General features: G+C 45.9%; 1 protein-coding gene across 3 annotated transcripts in view; it reads left to right on the top strand.

Moving 5' to 3' along the window:
* The window catches only part of ACVR1 (activin A receptor type 1), a 66,754-nt gene extending 56,481 nt beyond the window's left edge, over positions 1–10,273 (top strand). For 2 of the 3 annotated variants that reach the window (XM_087731198.1, XM_087731197.1), the window contains exons 8-10: positions 1,544–1,741; positions 8,061–8,191; positions 9,235–10,273. In XM_087731198.1, the coding sequence (XP_087587324.1) occupies positions 1,544–1,741; positions 8,061–8,191; positions 9,235–9,369 (464 nt within the window). In that variant the 3' untranslated portion in view covers positions 9,370–10,273. The remainder of the gene's footprint in view (positions 1–1,543; positions 1,742–8,060; positions 8,192–9,234) is intronic. The other variant, XM_087731200.1, reaches the window with a different exon arrangement.
* Positions 10,274–18,315: the final 8,042 nt, after the last annotated feature.

Raw genomic sequence — 18,315 nt, 5'->3', positions numbered from 1 at the left:
AGCACTTATACGCCCTGAAGTTAAATGTGCATTGAGATCTCCTGAGGTGAGCGAAACTGAAGCAGTGCAATATCTGACTCTCATAAACAGCACAGATGCCACCATGATGAGAACCTGATTACAACATTGGTGTCCCCTGACCTCATTGCAACACTTTCTCAGTTTGTAGTGTGCGGGATGCTGACTTGCGTACCTCAGCCTTAAAACTTTGACCTGTCAATCTATTGAATCTGGTTTGCCCAATTTGAATGGAGCATTACCGTTTTTATCAAAGCATTCTCCAAAGTCTTGATGTCTTCAGAGTTTGCCAGGAAATTTGTTCTCTAACCTTTGTTTCCAGTGTGGAAGCTTTTTTTTTTTTTTAATTTTTTAATCCATACATATTGTATAATATAAATTAATATAAATATAAACAAATACATAAATGTGTAAGTATGTGTGTGTAAATATGTCCTGCCTGTGTGTGTATACATGACAAAAAAAACCCCTTTTATCTGAGAGCAGGCTTTCCAAATTATCTTCTCAGCAGTTGTGGGGTTAGTAGACGGTATCTTTCTAGAGATGCCATGAGCATTTTCTTAACAGATTGAAATTACTTGAAGTGCATTCAAACTGTAGGAAAGTGTTTTCCAGATTTTTGTTACGGTGAAGTACAGGCTGTTTTCTGGAAAGGAAAAAAAAAATTAATGATCTGGTGATAGGTTAATTTTTTGTGGGACTGAGTTAAAAAGCTTTTTAAGTTTAATCTAAAATAAACTCATGTTAAATGTAAATAGTATATGTTATTCTTACAAGAGTTGTTGAGGAAATTAGGGGAAGTTTGTGTCATCTTTTGTATTGCTTAGTTATGTCATGCACCTGTTGCTGTTCAATTTGCAGTGCTCTCTGTTTACCATGGCAAAATGAGTACTCTGTGTGTTTCCAAATTTACGGTAATTCAGTCCCTCACATAATGTTCTTTGCTTAAACGTTGAGTAATTAGTAGAAACCAGGTAGAGTGGTTTTGACTGACTCATTTTAGATCAGCTTGAGGATGTTTATTTTTCAAGCTACTGCAAATATGGTGTTTTTTATTTTCCAGCTTTATTTTTTAACTTGTGTATATCCATCATGCAGTGTTTTTCTTCTCTCTTCCCCACAGTTCGGATATATCCACCTACCCAAAAGTTCTATAAATAAATTTGAATGCTGTGTAAAATTGTTTTCTTCTAAGTAACAGATGCTTGGCCTTCTGTGTATACGTGCCTAGAGCGCTGGTGACATCCAGTGGCTGCAAAACACTTAATGACAGCATTTTGCAACAGTGCAATAACATGCTTAACGGTAATCCCTGAGGAGGTAATTGGTCTAAGTCTATGGACACGGTGGCTGTTTTTGACAGCTAGTTTGGAGCTGACCCAGTTGGTCTTTGGACAGTTGGACTCTCAGCTCCTTATTTTTTAGAAACTGCCTGATGGGTGTCACTGCTCACATGTCATTTTAAACATTTGCTGCTGTAGTTTTAAAGGGGACTTAACAGTGATTTTTTTTTTCTGTCCTTCAGGCCTTGCAGTAATGCACTCCCAAAGCACGAATCAGTTGGATGTGGGGAACAATCCCCGTGTGGGTACCAAACGCTACATGGCTCCAGAAGTCTTGGACGAAACTATCCAGGCAGACTGCTTTGACTCGTATAAAAGGGTCGATATCTGGGCTTTTGGGCTGGTCCTTTGGGAAGTAGCTAGACGCATGGTTAGCAATGGTAAGTATTTGGGACTCCTTTACTTGTTTTTAGAAGAGGTTAAGCAAATGGTAATTCACAGCAAAGCATCTGCCACCAAAATGCATAGGATGCACAGTAAAATACTGGACTTCCAAAGTATTTTGATTCATGACACTTCGCTGCCTGTGTTGAAGTTGTTGGTATGTTGGGTACAATGGCTGAGTAGTGTCGTCATTTCTGTTAAGGTAGAGAAGAAGGAGGGTCCCCTGCTACGTCCTAAATTGTGATGAGAAATAATTCATACCAAGTAGTCAGTTAAGTTAAAATTTTAGATCATAAAGTCTCTGAACTTTTTCCCTGTGTCATTAAACCACAGTGAATACTTTTAGGTGGCTGTTTCCCGTGACAAAACCTAAGGAACAGAAGGAAAATATGTAGGAAGTGAAGAAGTGAAGTGATCAGAATTCAGGGATGCTCTTGCTTTACCAAGTTAAACGTGCTCACAAAGCAGGACTTGGTCAAAGTGCAGCTCTGCCTGGGAAGAGTGCCACGGCAATCCTGTTTTATAGCACAGTGTTGCTTCGTGTCGCCTTGGCAAGGGAGTCTGAATTTAAGAACCTTTAAGCTGGGTATGGGTTGGTGTGATTTCTTGTGCTTGTCAATTCAGAAGTCCTCTCTGACTTCTTGACCTCAGGTTATGCTCTCTGGACCCACGTGGACAGGAGAATGGAGAAGATGCCCTTCAGGCATGCCTGCAGACACTGGCAGTGATGGATTGTTAACGGCAACACGTTTAAATCTGAGCAAATTATGAATCGTCATATGCATTTATTTGCTATGTGTCTGTCTGATCCGTTCCCACTAAATCCAGATCTGGGATCCTGTAACTGATGTCAGACACTGGGTTTATCTTCTTCAGGAGAAGACGGCTAGTCGTTTGTTTGCTGCCGTACCTCTGAGCCCTGGTGGTAGGGTGGAACCCGGCAGGGCAGGTAGGGCTGGTGCCAGCCGGGGTGCCTGCCAGCTGAGGATCCAAGTACTGACTTGCTCGAAGGAGGCATGGTCAGAACGATAGGCAGGAGTCAGAGTGGCTCAAACTGAAGAATGAAGGGCTTTTTTTGGTGGGAACTATTGCAAGTCGGAATTTGAGGGAAGGCTTTGGAGGAAAGGATTAAGATGGCTTTAGAGATGTTCTCAAAAAGCAGCTGTTGAGAGCCAAAGGAGAGAGCGTGAGCGGTTTCGTGGGGAGGGGAGCAGTGAGTGGACAGAGGCAGGCTGCGGTAAGGTATGGCAGCGAAGGCTTGTGGCAGCTAGTACAGAGTAACGAAGCTTGGCTCGGGTTCTAGGGAAAGTTAAGGTACTACTTGCCTTGTGTTGTTCCTCATGTGTTATCTCCCCTCTGTTCCCTGACCTCAGTGGAAATCCCCTCCAAATGGTGTTATACTGGACTACAGAGAGTGGGGAGAGAGGACAGGCGAACGTGCAGCAGCTCTAGAAGCAAACGAATATTGTTATTCTATTAAAGTACAGGACTTGAACCTTTTACTTTAAAAAAAAAAAAATACTGCTCCCTTGTTCAGGGTAATTCTGAGCACAGCAGCCCCAGGCAGCTAGTTGTCTCCAGAAACACTGCGGTGAGGCTTGTCGTGAGAAGGCTGCTGGATGGTGGCACTTCTGAGAAGATTTGGAGACCTTCCAAGCTTGCTGTGGGATTCCCTGGGGCCTGGAGCGCTGTCCAGAGCCCGTGTCTTCGCTAGGATACTTACAGGGTGCTTAAACAAAGCTGACTTGGAGGTAGCAAATGCATCAGGTAGGCTCGGGTGGCTAATTTAAGTCTCCTTGTAAGCCTGAGAGCTTGCTTTGATAGCTCTGAAGAGAACCCAAATGGGCATTTCTCTGTGATCAAGAGGGCAGGGTAATCTGTGCGGGCGGACAGCCCTTCTGGTGCAGTTTAAGTTGCAGGGACTATAGTGAGCAGCTCCTGCCTTGCTGGAAGCCGGCGGCAGTCCCGGGACTGCCTGCAGGAGCAGAAGGGGACTTCCATAGGCTTTCTGTGGGGTGGCCAGAGCTGCGCGTGACCTCGCCTCCCTTCTCCCCTCGCTGTCAGAGGCGTTACTTGAAGGTGTATGCAGCCAGAGGAATAGGTGGTGTTCTGATAAAACATATGTTCTGGCAAAACATAGAACATATGTCAGCTGAATCACAAAGTGTGGTGATGATCTCAGGTGAAGGTGTACGTGGTTAATTAGAGAAAGGAGGAAAGTCTTGTGAATGCATGGTGTTAATTTTTCTTATGATATACTCTGTTTATTGGCAAATGCACGTCGTAGGCAGTTATGAAGACTTGCTCATTGCATTTCCCAATATTTGGAGACCTCTGGGTTGCAGTTCACGTCAGTGTGAGTGCCTTGAGAATTTAAGCTGTAACTTCATTGTTTTCAGTGCAGTTTTCTGTTCTGCACTTTGCCTCTCTCAGCAATCTGTGAGCACTGTAGTTTACCAGTTGCCATAATATGATGGGCTTGCTGGGCAGAGGTTGATGAACTCACTGTGCAATAGGTGATGCTCGCTGCGACGAGCTGCCTGCGGAGGGACCGTGCTCGTAGCTGGGGGTGGCGGGACCAGCAGCGCGCGCAGGGGCGCGTGTGACACGTAGGCACCGTGCAGGGTATCGTCTGTTTGAACGTAGCTGTTGGCCTACGCGACGGTGAAACTTCACGTGTGAGCTTTTGATAAGTTTCTTCTTATTGCCAGTCTTGAATTTTGAGTAGTTCATCCGGAATCTGTCTTGCCGCAGTGCTGTTTTGGAGGCTGGTAATCCTTTGTGGAACATTAGATGTCTTGCTCTCTTTGTATATGAATATACATTTATACTTACGTGTGTGTGTGTATACTGTATGTAATATGTATAAAAATACACAGTCTTACCTAGTTACCCATTGCATTGAAAATTCCACGAAACGGTACCTATTATTTAAACATTCCTGTGCGGAAGTTTTGATCCATATGTATCGCTGCAGTAACTGCAGTTCACAAACAACTTACCTGAGCTACTTTTAAACTGGTGAGCTTAGATCGTGCTGGCAGCTTCACCAAGATGTATGAAATTCAGCGTGCACTGCAGACCTACCAAAGACGATAGGTAAATGCTTCAGTGATTTGATTCAGGCTGAGCTCAGTGCCACTGCGGAGGCACTTTTCACAGCAATACAGATACGTCATGATACTGGTCATGTCATTAAAGGCTTACGTTTAAGATGACGGTGATACTAATTCCACGGTATTTATTTCCAGTTGCTCAGTATTTCTGGCTGTTGCCATAAATACTTACATTTCCTTGCACTGGTTTGAAATGGAGTGAACGTTTTCTCTCAAATCCAAGTGTTCAGCTGTGTGGAAACCACAGCTTCATCAGGTGGTCGCTCAGATAACCCTGCCTGATGTGTCGTAAGGCTCTGGCACTGGGAGCGAGCGTGCTGGGGTCAGGGTAGCATGCTCGTGCGAGCGGGGTGACGGTGTATCTTAGGTGGGCCGGAGGCACCCGACAGTTACGTCTGCTGGAGGCTTTTGCTGCTATCCCATGCTGATGGACACTTGTCACCTCTCATGCCCTGGCTGGAAATGCAGAGTCTATTCCAGTGAGTCAGCCCGCTTTAGGACTTCAGGTGGTGGAGGCTCTGCAGTTGTTGTAAGCTGACTAACGTCTCTATTTTTTAAAAACTTTATTTTAAAAATTTTTAATGTTTATTTTTCCATTTTTAATTTTTTTAAATGTTAATTTTTTTTAAACTTATCTAATGGTCCTCAAGGTGACACCGTGATTCTCAGTACTTTTCTGTTGTGGCTTAGCCTAAGGAGGAAAATGTGGTAGGAAACTCCTTTGCCACAACCAAGAGTACTTGTGTATCGTCTCTGTGCTGTAGCGGGAGCCACTCAGCATTTTTCTCTGTACTGGAAAAATGCAATTTAAGCCCCCAGATCAGTATTTTACTCTTTTTAAATAGACCAGTGCTTGTTCCTTGTAGAGTGGTCGGTCACTGCTTTTGAATGTGCTCCCTTCCTAGCGTACAGTGCCTTGCATCTTTCCTTACCCGATACCTGGCACTTACAGTTCTGTTCCTTGTGAATCTTCACTATCATTCCCAGTATTGTGATCTTGTTCAATTTTAATAGTAACACCAGAAGCTGAAGGGTGGTTACTGCCCAAAGCCACCCCGGCGTGCGGTCACCGCTGTCCCTGCGAGGCGTCTCTGTTGCTTAGGTGCTGTGTAGATCTTGCTTTGCTCCAGCGGTGAGATTCGTGCACGCATAGGGCAAGCTGACGTTAGTGACGAGGAATAGAGGTGAAGAAAACACTACTGTGTGAGTAAAAAATACAATATATTGTAAATTACAGCAGTTGTCTTAAAACTGTTCAGAAAGCGGCAAGCTATGGGCCGCGCTGAAGGCCTCTCGGGCCCCCCGGCAGCGAGCGGCCGGCTGGCCTTGCCGGGGCAGCAGCAGGGCAGCGTGCCACGGGTCAGGGGCAGCTTGGCGAGCGGCGCGGTGTGGGCTAGAGGTTGCAGTGGCTCGCTGGCTCGGCTGACGGGCTGCTGCGGAGCCAGCGCTGGTCCCCTGGGATCTGTGACGTTTGGCTGTGGCAGATCAGAGTACTCCAGAATCACTCTATTGGAGTAAAGGCTAGACCCGCTTCATCGCATATTTATTACTATGTCTTATCTGAAATAGCCAGCTATATACCCTATACTTTGGAAAGACCACATGAAAATAGCAAATTTGAGCCAGACTTTCTCTTTTAGTGATAAAGTTCATCTGTAATATCCTAATCACCCTGAAACATTTTCAGAGCTATACAACATAGCTCTGAAGTTCTGCATTTGACTCGTATAACGCCACTACTTTATCTGAAACAGAAGTACAGACGTTGTGGATACGCAAGAGGTTTGTTGTATTCTTGAGTTCTCACAATAAACTTTATTCTGCACTCTGGGAAGAAGCAGGAGGAGTGTACAAACGAGTTCAGCCCTGTAGGTGATGTTTGGTGTATGCAGTTGTGAACTGCTCGAAGGAGGAGGGTGGGCGATGCTTTTTTTACGCAGCATGTGATACAGCCTGTCCTCCTGCACCCGTGTCGGGATGCCGTGGAGCAAACCCTGCAGTCTGCTCATTACTTCGTTATGGTAACGCACTTGGGTAGCCCGATCTTTGAACTGTCCTCCTGTTTTCTAAGGGAGCTGTAGTTTCCTGAAGACCGTTCCCCTTTTCAATTAGTCACAGATAGGGATTTACAGAGGATCTATGGGATTCTGATCTTCATCTCTAACAGAACAAGAAAACTAAATCCCAACCACCGTAGCAAAGTTTGAGACCCTCTTTACAACTTCGGTATATCCAGAGCAACAGAAATTCTCCTGGATTTCGTGTATGTCTGACTGTGGGACGGCTGCCAGTCTGCTCAAGAGCAGTTTTAAGGTTGTTCTGCCCATATTTCTACTGTATGTAGAGGGGCTCACTCGCTTGGTGTTTTTCCAAGCTGCTGACCCAAATGCCTCTCTTTGAACACCAGTTTTTAAATTGGATTCCTAAGAAAGTTGAGCTCCATATAGATAATTTGTGAACTTCATCTACTGATGAAACAGCAGTGCTGCATGCATGCCTTAGAGTAGGCACAAGGCTTTTTAGCCTGCCAGTTTTATGTAAGCTGGGTGACAAGTTGTGAGGGCACACACACAAACTCATTTTTCAATGCAGAATCCTAGAAAGTGCATTCAGACACTGGGTGCCACAGGCTCTCGGGTGTTTGGCTTCGTGATGGCATGTGGTGCCAGTTACCATAGGTATTTTACTATTTTAATAACAAGGAATAAAATTATTTGAAGCACTAGCGTGAGGGTCTGTAGATGCTGACATGCTTACTGCACTCTTTCAGGAATCATAAACCCATGCAAAGCGTGTGGTAAGCCTATTAAAAACCACAACGCAGCCCTTGAATTGTTCCCATTTGCTAGTAGAAATCCCAGTTTTGTGGTAGTCAGTAAACCTCTGTGCATTATAAAAGATGGCCTTTTGGCAAGTGAATTTATTTCTCGCCATTTCAGCTCAAGCATCTGCAAAATGGATGTAGTTCTTACTTTGTGGAATTGTAATATGAGCCAATTAATTAACATTTGGGGCAGAAAAAGCTGTTCCTATGATAGTAAGTGCTGTTCTGTTGTTTAATGGCTGCTTGACACTGTAGTGTTAACTTGAAAGATTTTTGTGCTGCTTAGACGGCTGGGTCATCTGTTCTCTCTTTCTGTGCAGAAATGCCGTTTCACTGACAGTCATTAAATAACGCCTCTTGTTTGTGTCTCACTAGGTATTGTGGAAGACTATAAACCACCATTTTATGACTTGGTTCCAAACGATCCCAGTTTTGAAGACATGAGAAAAGTGGTCTGTGTAGATCAGCAAAGGCCAAACATTCCCAACAGATGGTTCTCAGACCCTGTAAGTGGGTGGTTTGCAGAAGAAACGAGCTGACCTTTCTTCTTTTGAAATGGTCATGACAGTTATTTTCAGTTATCACTTGAAATCAAAATGATCTCCGTGCTACTTGCCAGGAGCATTACCTGTACGGATTTCGGAAGCATGCTGGCATGGACCTTTGTCTTGGAGCAGGAAGAAAAGGCAATAAGCAAACTTAGGACTGTTAAGTCTGAGCTATTCACAGATTAGCCTTTTAGTAGTGTGATTTAACCATAACTGTTTCAAAGCTGCTCTGCCTATGTTGTTCTCTCTCCAAGGGAAATGTCTTTAAGGGCAAGATAGCCTGTCTAGGCCTTTCTGTGGCTTATAAGCATGCAGATTTAGAACAGAATTTTGGTCTCTCTCCTGCCTGCAGGATAAGGGACTGTTGTTCTTTTTGAAAGGCTAGTGCTGAAGTTTATTTTTCTTCATCAGAATCAGTCTGGACTCTCCAGGTTGACCAGCTGTTTTGTTCCCTATGACGGAAGCTGTGGAGGTTGGTTTGAATCTGTACAGCTGGCTGGGGCCAGCAAGGACAAGAGGTCCCGTCTGTAAGCTTGTGGTTGTAGAGCTGTGACCTGTGCTGCTGCGCCAGCCAGCTGTGAATCCCAGCCTTTTAAAGCTGCGCTGGACACGATGAAATCACAGACGGAAAATCTATACCTTCTCCGGCTTCCTTCATTGATCTTGCAGGAGTCCGTTTAATTGAAAAGAGATTCTGTGGAGTGTTTTCTTAATTAGAAAAAAACCCAAACTCTGTTGTTAAAAATTACGCCAGCTTGTCACTCCAGTCAGCCCATTGTCTAGTTATTCTCTTGGTTTAACCAATTTATCAAACGTGGGGTTTTTTAACACACGAAAACCGTATATTTGATAGATAGCAGTAAACTCCCTCTAGACTCTGAAAATTGAGTATTACTAAGGCAATAAAACCTTATTGTGTCAGTGTTTAACCCAGTCTAGTGCTTTCTTGGCTTGTGATTTGTGTACTTACATGGATGTTTTGGTTTTTATTCTTTTCGCAGACATTAACATCTCTTGCCAAGTTGATGAAAGAATGCTGGTATCAAAATCCGTCAGCGAGACTAACAGCCCTGCGAATCAAAAAGACTTTGACCAAAATTGATAATTCCTTAGATAAACTGAAAGCTGACTGTTGACCTTCTTCTCGTGGTGCTCTCCTGATAGGAAGGCATTTGTCTGGTTCAGAAGTAGTCTGGCCAGACAGTTTATACGGTTGGTCCCCATGTGGCTACTTACAGAAGCAGAAGTTCTTACCAAGCCCATCTGTTTGGGAGACATCGGAACCATATGGACTTTGCTCAGTGACTACAATGGGCATTTCACAAATGGTCAAGCTATAAGGACTCAACGCTGGATGTACTGTTGCAAAGGTAGTGGCCTGAAGGAAGACAGAGAAATCCTAAGACAAGATCAGGGCATTAAATAATGGCTTTGAACAGCTTTTTTCTTTTTTCTTTTTTTTTTTTTTTAATTCTCCTAATCACTCCCAGGGTGAACACATGGAAGTGGTAAATTTTAATCAGCAATATTGCCTGTGCTTCTCTTCTTTATTGCACTAGGAATTCTTTGCATTCCTTACTTGCACTGTCACTGTTAATTTTAATGACATGACTTGCCAAAAATATGATTGGCTGTATACTACATTGATGCCTGAATAATAGGAGATGAATTTGGTAAACTGAAAATGTAACTGTCAGATTTTAGCTGCATTTTACATGTGTACTGATGTTTACAATAATGCTGAACATTAGGAATTTCTCGTTTATACAAAACTTGCAAATTATTTATTACTAGTGCACTTGCCAGTTTTTTAAACTGTAAAATAAGTGCATAAAGTTAAAGCTTATTTTTATGTGGCCTCTTTCATGATTTCTTACACAGATGTTTTTGTAACACAATATAACCTGAAACATAAATTGTTTTCTGTATTATCATATTACAACTCGATAGTCACATTTTAAGTGCTTCACATTTGTAGGTGTGTGGTCTGTAACATATTTTCAGTTCAAATACGGAACATATATATAGCCATTACCCACATGACATTGTGTCTAGTATCTTACTGATCTAGAAAAGGAAAGCAATGGAGGAATTAACTAGAATTTTAGGTCATGAATGCTGTGGGGAAAATGCATTTTATTTCTTCTAAGCTATATAATATGCATTTAAACTCTGCCAGAAAAATAACTATTTTGTTTTAATCTACTTTTTCTATTTAGTAGTTATTTGTATAAATTAAATAGAATGTTTTCAAGTCAAACAAAAGAGTGTTTTAGTTCTCTTACTGCCGGTTAGTACCAAAGGTATACTGATGCGGCAGTGGGTATCTCCAGTCACGTGCTCGCAGGTGAATAGAGCCGGTCCAGGTCAATACTGGGGGGAACACCAAGGTACTGAGGCTGTTAACAGTTGTTTGTCTGGGTGTGTTTTTCCTGTACTGAACTGGATCCCAAAATAGTACAGCAGGGAGCTGGTGTACTCTCTTTGGACGTGACATCAACCGTGTCCGTGCAAACCTCCTAGAGCATGTCTTGCAGAAGGAGGTATGTTATCCCCCAGCCTTATGGGGAAGAATTCAGCTTTGTACCCAGAGAACTGCTTTCCCTGCCTGTACCTCTTGATACTCTCATCTTATTTGTTACGCCAAGTAACTGGGAAGTGACAGTGCCCTTTCATCCTTGGACAAGAACTCCTTTAGTCATGGGCCTGAAATCCTCCAGGTGACCTAAGGACCCGGATAGTAATTAGCCATTTGGACACGTTTCCTCTCTGGGTTAAAAAGTTTCTCTGAGGTTCCCCTCTGTGCTTTAAGTCCGCCAGATTCTGCTCTCCTGTTTCTCTGTAATTTCTCCTTCTCAGCGTCAGTCTTCCTTGTCCTACTCGGGCCAAGCGGCATGCCTTTCTTTGTCTACATTTCTAGTGTAGAAACAGCAGCCAGGTTTGCGGGGTAGGTGCTGCATGGGGCTAAGAGACTGCGTGGTACAGCAGCTCTGCCGAGCAGACTGAACTGATACCAGTTGCTAGGTCTCTTAATTATACTTGATGAGAATCTGAGCAGATACAGTGCTGCAAAAAAACATAGGAAAATCAGGATCTGATTAGTTTTTATCGTTAGTTTTTAATAGGAAGGCAAAGGCTCAGGTGCCTGAATGCATTCTGGTTTGCTTTAAACTGGTTTGTGTATGTGATGCATGCTGGGCTAAGTTAAATAACTGCAGCCAGGGGGGACAGTATTGCAGCAGTGACCGAGTCCATCGGTCTGTTGGACTGAAGATGCTATGTGAATGGAAGTACGTAGTGGCAGTTACAACTGCAAAATGAGTACTGTGTTAGCGATCGTTGTCTGATACAGAGTATTGCCTGAAGTTCTTCAGTCCTAGGTGCCTGGTGCGCACACATACCTGTTCCTTTCACGTGTATTTATCTGACGGAACAGGCGTCAGTGGTTGAACACGGGGAAGTGAGGCTGCTGCAGTGCCGGAGGCGAGGACAGCTGGGGACATCTGGGCGGTGGGGCGAGAGGGGAGGTGGCTCTGCGGACCGAGGGGGACAGCGCCAGAGGCGCAACGTCAGCGCGGTCTGAGGTGAAAGGGGCTGGTTAGGTTTTTTACTTTGAGTTTTCACGTCTCCGGCATTTTCCAGTAGAGGTGTTGGAGGAGAGAGACAATCTGTCGTGCTGACTATTAATAACAGTTCTGGCCATGTTGGCTGAATTCGCGGTGCCGTTCTCAAACACTAACGTACCGAGTCACAGCTTCTTACTGGATATTAGGGAAGATGGTCATGTTAAATACTTGATCCATCTCTTTGCACTGTAGCATCTCCTGAAAAGTACCATGTGTGTAGAAGAACGACGTGACTTCAGGTTGGAAACTGCTCCACGTACTCTGTAGTGGTTTACTCTGCTGTCTCTGAAGATGTGAATTTTCTAACCGCAGCGTCGGGTACCGGTCAGTTAGCTGTGCTTGGGCTAGCTGGGATCCCGCAGGATGCGGGGCCGGCAGCAAGGAAGTGCGTAGTTCTCCGGGGGCTCTTCCAGGGCTGGGCTCTGGGAACCGCTGGCCTCTTCCCAGTTTGGATACAGACTTGACTGAGGAACTTTAGCATGGGTGAAAACTGGAGTCTTGGCTCTCCCTGTCTATAAAGCAGGGATAACCAACTAAAGGATAAAAACACAAACCATAAAAACACCCCAGTAATATCCCATTTATCCCGTGTTGGGTAAAGAAGATTATCCAAGCAAGCTACTGGCAGGGTAAAAAAGTCTGTCCAATGCTAGGACTCCGAGGCACTCATCGATGTGCTAGGCAAGGTCATTTTCATTGATACTGCTGCTAGTAGCTGCCTTTGCATATCAAAACATCCAGGGATTATTTTAAACATAATTCACATTCATGCCCTGCTAATGAAGTCTTTTTGGTCCAGGCTTTGACTGAACTATTTGAAATGTTAACTAATTTTTTTTTTTAATTGGGTGACTGTTTGGCAAACTTGAATCAAGAAAATCAAATGGAAAACAATCATAAGTAATTTCTCAGCAATTTCTTATCCCTTGACTGAGGGATAAGTCGTTCAGCACTGTGCTTTTCTAATGTATAGTTGCTACTGCGGATAGTCAGGGCCTGTGCTTTCGAAAAACAGCAGAAATAGCAGTGTTCTGAACGGTCCTCTTGGGAACGGGGGGTGGTGCACCCGGGAGCAGAGGAGGAAAAACTCAGTGACAGCCAGTGAAGGATTATCTGTGGTCTGTGGTATTTAACCTCATTTTCAAGTGTCTGGACAGCCATAGGAGAAAATTTGTTCCTGCTTTTCCCTCAAGGTGTCCAGGCTTGGGCAGCGGGGACAGTTTCCAAGTGAGGTACGTGAAGATAATACCCCACCTCCCATGCTGTTTTTCCAGCAGGTTTATTAATTGATGTTCCTCTAGTACCCCCATAAAATCTAATCTTCTAAAGAGATTTGGAATGCTTATATATAATCTGCTGCATTAAGGGCGTCGCTGCATTTATTGCTATGGAGATGGCAGAAGCAGTTCCATAGTTGAAATTGAATTATTCGTGTGTCTGGCGGATTTGCACTGTACGCAGCCCATATGGATCTGGGCTGTTGTCATTTGAACAGTGCCTGGCCATATATCAGAGCCCTAGTAAGAGGAGGCCCTGCGTGTAAAAAAAAAATAGATGAACCGACACACCGGCGCACGAGTAGCGCTATGTCCGATTCAGCTGTCCTGCTGAGAGGTGGGACCGCTTGCCAGTTACAGGAGGAAGGCTAGGCAAAAAACAGAGGTACTTCAGACTTGGCGGGGGGAGGTTGTTGCTTTTTGTTTGGATTTCTCTTCTTTTCCCTATGCAGAAGGCTTGTTTATTGTTGGTTAGGAACGCGGTGCCTCTGCGGGTGTCCTGGGGACAGCTGCCCAAGCAGCCCGTGGCCAGTGACTCCTCTTCGTGTTGCTGTAGTGAAGGCATTGAAGGCTTCCTCCCGCTCGTCTGTAACTTTCCTTGTGGGCCTTTGGTGCTGGAATTTTTCATGAAAAATACATATCAAGCCTTCCAGAATTTTTTTTTTATTTACCTGGATTAAACTATTTTGACAAGGAGGAATTCTCTTCCCTGCAGAGTGAAATGTCTGCTCTGCAAAAAGATCAGCCTTGGCATAGTGGTTGGCATTGGAGAAGGGAAACAAAAGACGTTACAGGTGCTCTTCCGTTTATAGAGAGAGAAGTTAAATCTTTCTCAAACACAGAATATATTTTTGCATTTTAAAGCTAAGATTTGTGTGGGAAAAGTAAGCATTTTATCAAATGTAGAGTTAATGATGTACTGTGACAGATGCTCTCACCTGGGAGTAGCACATTTGCTTTATCCCCAGCTGGAAGGAAAAAACCCACCACGCTTCTAGTGCCTGAGCCGAGAAACCGTGCCAAGACACGAGCCAGAGCACGCCAGGAAAAGCAAACGCGGCCATACGTGGTTGACGTCCGTCTCGGCCTGTTGCGGCGGAGGGGAGGCTGCAGGACGGACCTCTGGTGTGCATGGAGAAGCTGGGACCTCCTCTGCGGAAAGTGCAGTTTCTCGCTGGTTATGGACTCGTTTCACTACCTCCAGATCCTGCGTGGTGGAGAGCTGCGTGAAGCCTGCGGAAGCGATCTTCAAGGGGTTCGGGACGTGCTCGCTGGGTCAACCTGTTCTGTACCAGCCGGACTGCTTAGAGGCCCAGGAACCTGGTCCTCCTGGGGATGGTGGCCTGTGACACCACACACCAAAGTGCCTGCCAGATGTCAGACTTGGGAGACTTAGGGGATTTTTTTTGTTTTGTTTTTTTTTTTTTTGTTTTTAAAGGGGAAAAAAAAAAAGGTGTCCCCCTTTCCACCGCAGTCGATGCCGTGTGTTGCTCTGTGTGTAGTGGAATTTGTCCCAGCAGCGTGTCTGACGCGGGGGGTGTAGCCGTGGCAGAGCAGCATGAGAGCTGGTGTACATGTCCTGCCCTCCAGTCTGGTGTAGCTCCTCAGGACACTCTTTATACTTACAGATCTAATAAATATCTTTGCTTGATCTCGACCAAAACGTTCCTACCTTATATCCATGACTGGTGGACAGTGCTGTGCAGCCCCCACGGCTGTGCTTTGCCCCTGCCCTGGCGCGAGGCAGACGGAGGCCGCTGCTCCACTGGGGGGGACGCGGCCGAGCGCTTGCCACGGGGTGCGGGACAAGCGGTGCCCCCGGACGCAGAGCGGGGAGGCATCCCACCGCGCCGCTGCGGAGGGAGCCGCTCCATCCTCCCTGCCCGCCGGTTGCCTGCTTTGGGGCTTCAAAGCATGCTGGGGGTTTTGTACCGGGGTTTTTCATCTTCGTGACCTGCGTGAGCGATGAAGCAGCTGATTCGCAGATGATGTGAGATGGACTTTAAAAATTACCTAACGTCAATAATTACTAATTTGTCTTTCCAACTGCAGTCCCCGCCAAAATGCTGACCACCTTTTCCAGTGCAGCGACTGAGGGTTCCAGTGTCACAGAAGCCCTGAACTCCTAAAATCAGCAACATCCAGATACTAGCATCAGTTTTAGCAACTCCATGTGTTTGTTACTGTGCTAAAATCTGTTCCTTTCAAAAAATGAAAAGCTGGTGCTGTGTACAGCTTCAGCACCTGTATTTCTCTTTTTCCTGTAGGCATCTTGGAAAGCTTAAATTTTTTTTTTTTTTTGTGGCTTTCCCAGCATATGGAAGGAGCCAGCACACTCCGACCTGACTAACGGGTGAGGCAGTGCCTCAGGAAAGAGGGGAAGCGGCAGAGCGCAGGGGTCACGGTCCTGCACTGCTGTCGGGCCAGTTCCTCCGCTGATGCTGTGCTTTATGGTTGTTGCTTCTTTCTACTGATTCAAAGATATCGGAGTGCCTCGGCGGAGTATTGCCGCTGTTTTCATCCCTTCTCAGTCTAGAAGTGAAAAATCAAGATCTAACCCTCTGAGTTACTTGAGGATTTTAACTGGTTTCCATGTTTTTCTAATAGCTTAACTCCAGCAAGAGCTTTTAAACATGCTGTGACAACTCAGCTGGGTGTGGGACCCCCGAGGGCTGCGCTGCTGGTCGGGCTCAGTGTGCCGACGTGCCTTTGGTCCGGGTGTTTGCGTACACAACCCCGGGAGGCTCGCTGTGGTTGTTGGAAATGGGGTGAATGCCTGCTGCTGGAGGTGCCGCTGCCGAAGCGTGCCTGCTCCTTCCCAGCTCCAGCAGCTTCCCTGGGGCAGGCGTGCGGCAGCCGAGGGCTGTGGCACTTCTGTGGATGAACCGCTGGGCTGGGCGCCTCGCGCCCTTCGCAGAGCTGTGGCAGTGTCCGTCCTGCCCGCTGCCCTCCGCAGCCCCCTCCTGCCCCAGTCCATCCCTCCTGCCCCAGTCCCATCCCTCCTGGGCCAGCCCAGGGGCTGCTGGAGCCCCATCTGCCGCCGTTTCAATCTCCTCATTCCCAAACTCCGCCGCTGTGTCCGTTCCTCCCTGACTTGTCCCGGGTGTTGTCCCTGTGGAGGGGCAGCCTCTCCAGGGCAGTGCCTTTGGCCGTGCCCACCTTCCTCTCGCCTCCGTGAACTGCTCTTTTCCTTTCGGGCTCAGAGAAAGGCTGTGCGCTGGCTATGGAGAGCTGTGCCAGAAGGAAATCAGACTTAGCTAGGCCAGGGACTTCTTTGTTAGAAGACATTAAAACCTGCAGTCTGCTTGTTCTTTTGATCTTAAAAGATCATGACACACTTGACCGAAGCTTGATGGCTGTTGCTAACTAGATTTAAGGAGTCTGTATCACACCACTCTCTTCCCCCCATAAGTCTCTGCAGCAGTCTTCTCCATTTTTCACCACCCAAAAAAACCCCCCCAAATATCATCAATATTTCAGATTCACGGCATAGATCTCTCTTTTTATTCTTGGGAAGTTCTCCTGGAAAACCTGGAGCCTTAAAATATGATACTACCAAAGGTGGCGAGGGGATAGCGAGCTGTTGGGTGCTAGCCAGGAATTTTATTCTAAAAATTTGCAAAAACAGCTACTGCATTACCTTGTCTACCTTCAATAAAGAGAACCTATCTTTAGCGTAAGTGCTAAAAAGGAGGAAACTGAAAGGTCTAAAAGGCAGTTTATAAGAATAGTAGAACTGCTAGCAAAGAAAAGCTTACCATAACTCAGTGTACAAAGAAGCTGCAAAATGAGGAGGGAAAAATAATGCCTTGTGTCTACCCATTTATCCTTGTTTGATTATTTACTGTATGTGGATCTTGCAGTCTTTAATGCATGGAGTTAAAAATAGCTTTATACTTGTCATACAGTCGAGGTGCTGAGGAAATGCGGAGCACAAGCAACAGCGTTCCCCGCAGGAGTTCAGGCGCTGGACATACGCTGCAGACAATGTCATGCCTAAACCCTGTAGCAATCGATGGATCCGTGGCTAGCGTTCAAATGATGGTGTTTCAACTTACGTTGAAAACAAGCTGAAAACTGTGACAAACTTACTCTGTCAAGTCTCTTGTAATGAGATGCTGTGTGAACTTATAATACGTGAATACCCACCTTCACGAGGAGAAACAACATTGATAACAGTTTAAAACAAAAAAAAAGATAATGGTATTTTACTGTTTCTAATTGCTCACTGAAATGAGATTATCTTAAATTGTGTTTTCTCTGCAAGCATTTTGTTTAAAAATTGCCTGAGAAATATTCATAGCGTTTTCTGCTCTGTTGTGTAAGGGTCCCGAATTACAATGGAAGCCTTTACAGAAAGGGCTCTGGCGTTTTCCTTTGCCCCTACCTCCCCGTTGTTCCTCCGGCCATTTCCAGCAGGCGCCGGCGGATGGTTCAGTCGTCCTTTGCTGTTCCTGGCGGATCTCCCCTCATCTCGCTCCCCCAGAAGACGGCTCCGAAACGGGCCACCAGGAACGCCCCGTAGGAGATGCACTGAATAAGCCCTGATGGCCAGCCCGCCTGCCCCACTCCGAAGCCCAGGGTTATGGTTATGAAGGGATGGGACGACCGAAACGGTGTGCTCTTGTCTCCACGCCAGTATACGACTGGTGAGGACACCACTTCAGGAACATCTCCAGCAGCTGTCCTCCTCTGAGCAGTGGTCTCTCTGCTCGTGCTTTTCACTGGTAATGCGTGGATGGAAGGTCAAGTCCTTGCGCGCTAGGTCAGGCACGAAGCAGAGCACAAGCGAAAAAGCTGCCCTGGGCTTAGTTTAGGCTTCACACTTAGTGCTGCAGAAGGCAGCAAAGAGGAGCCAGGACCAAGCACCTGCGCTGGCAGCTTCGTCCTGCCCGGGCTCTGCCTGCCCGGGCTCTGCCGCTGCCTTCCCTGCAGCGACCGCGCTCTCGGCACTGGCAGCGTTGCCAGGAGGAGGAAAGCGAGAGCGGGTGAGGAGGAGCTGGCACCGTCGGCGCTGGGATGGGGGGTGAGGAGGACGCTGCCAGCCATCCCACGAACAGAGGTAAGGAGCGGAGGGGCAGTCCCGCTAGAGAAGTAACTTTTTAATTCCACTAATGCTCACTCTTTGGACACTTCTTATGTCTGAATGATGCTAGAATGTTCTGAGAAGTTCCATTAT

The sequence above is a fragment of the Nipponia nippon genome, unplaced genomic scaffold, assembly GCF_047370975.1.
Source record: "Nipponia nippon isolate SJK-2023a ecotype South Korea unplaced genomic scaffold, ASM4737097v1 scaffold_5, whole genome shotgun sequence".
In the NCBI taxonomy this organism is placed as follows: Eukaryota; Metazoa; Chordata; class Aves; order Pelecaniformes; family Threskiornithidae; genus Nipponia; species Nipponia nippon.
This window is presented reverse-complemented; position numbering and strand designations above follow the sequence as displayed.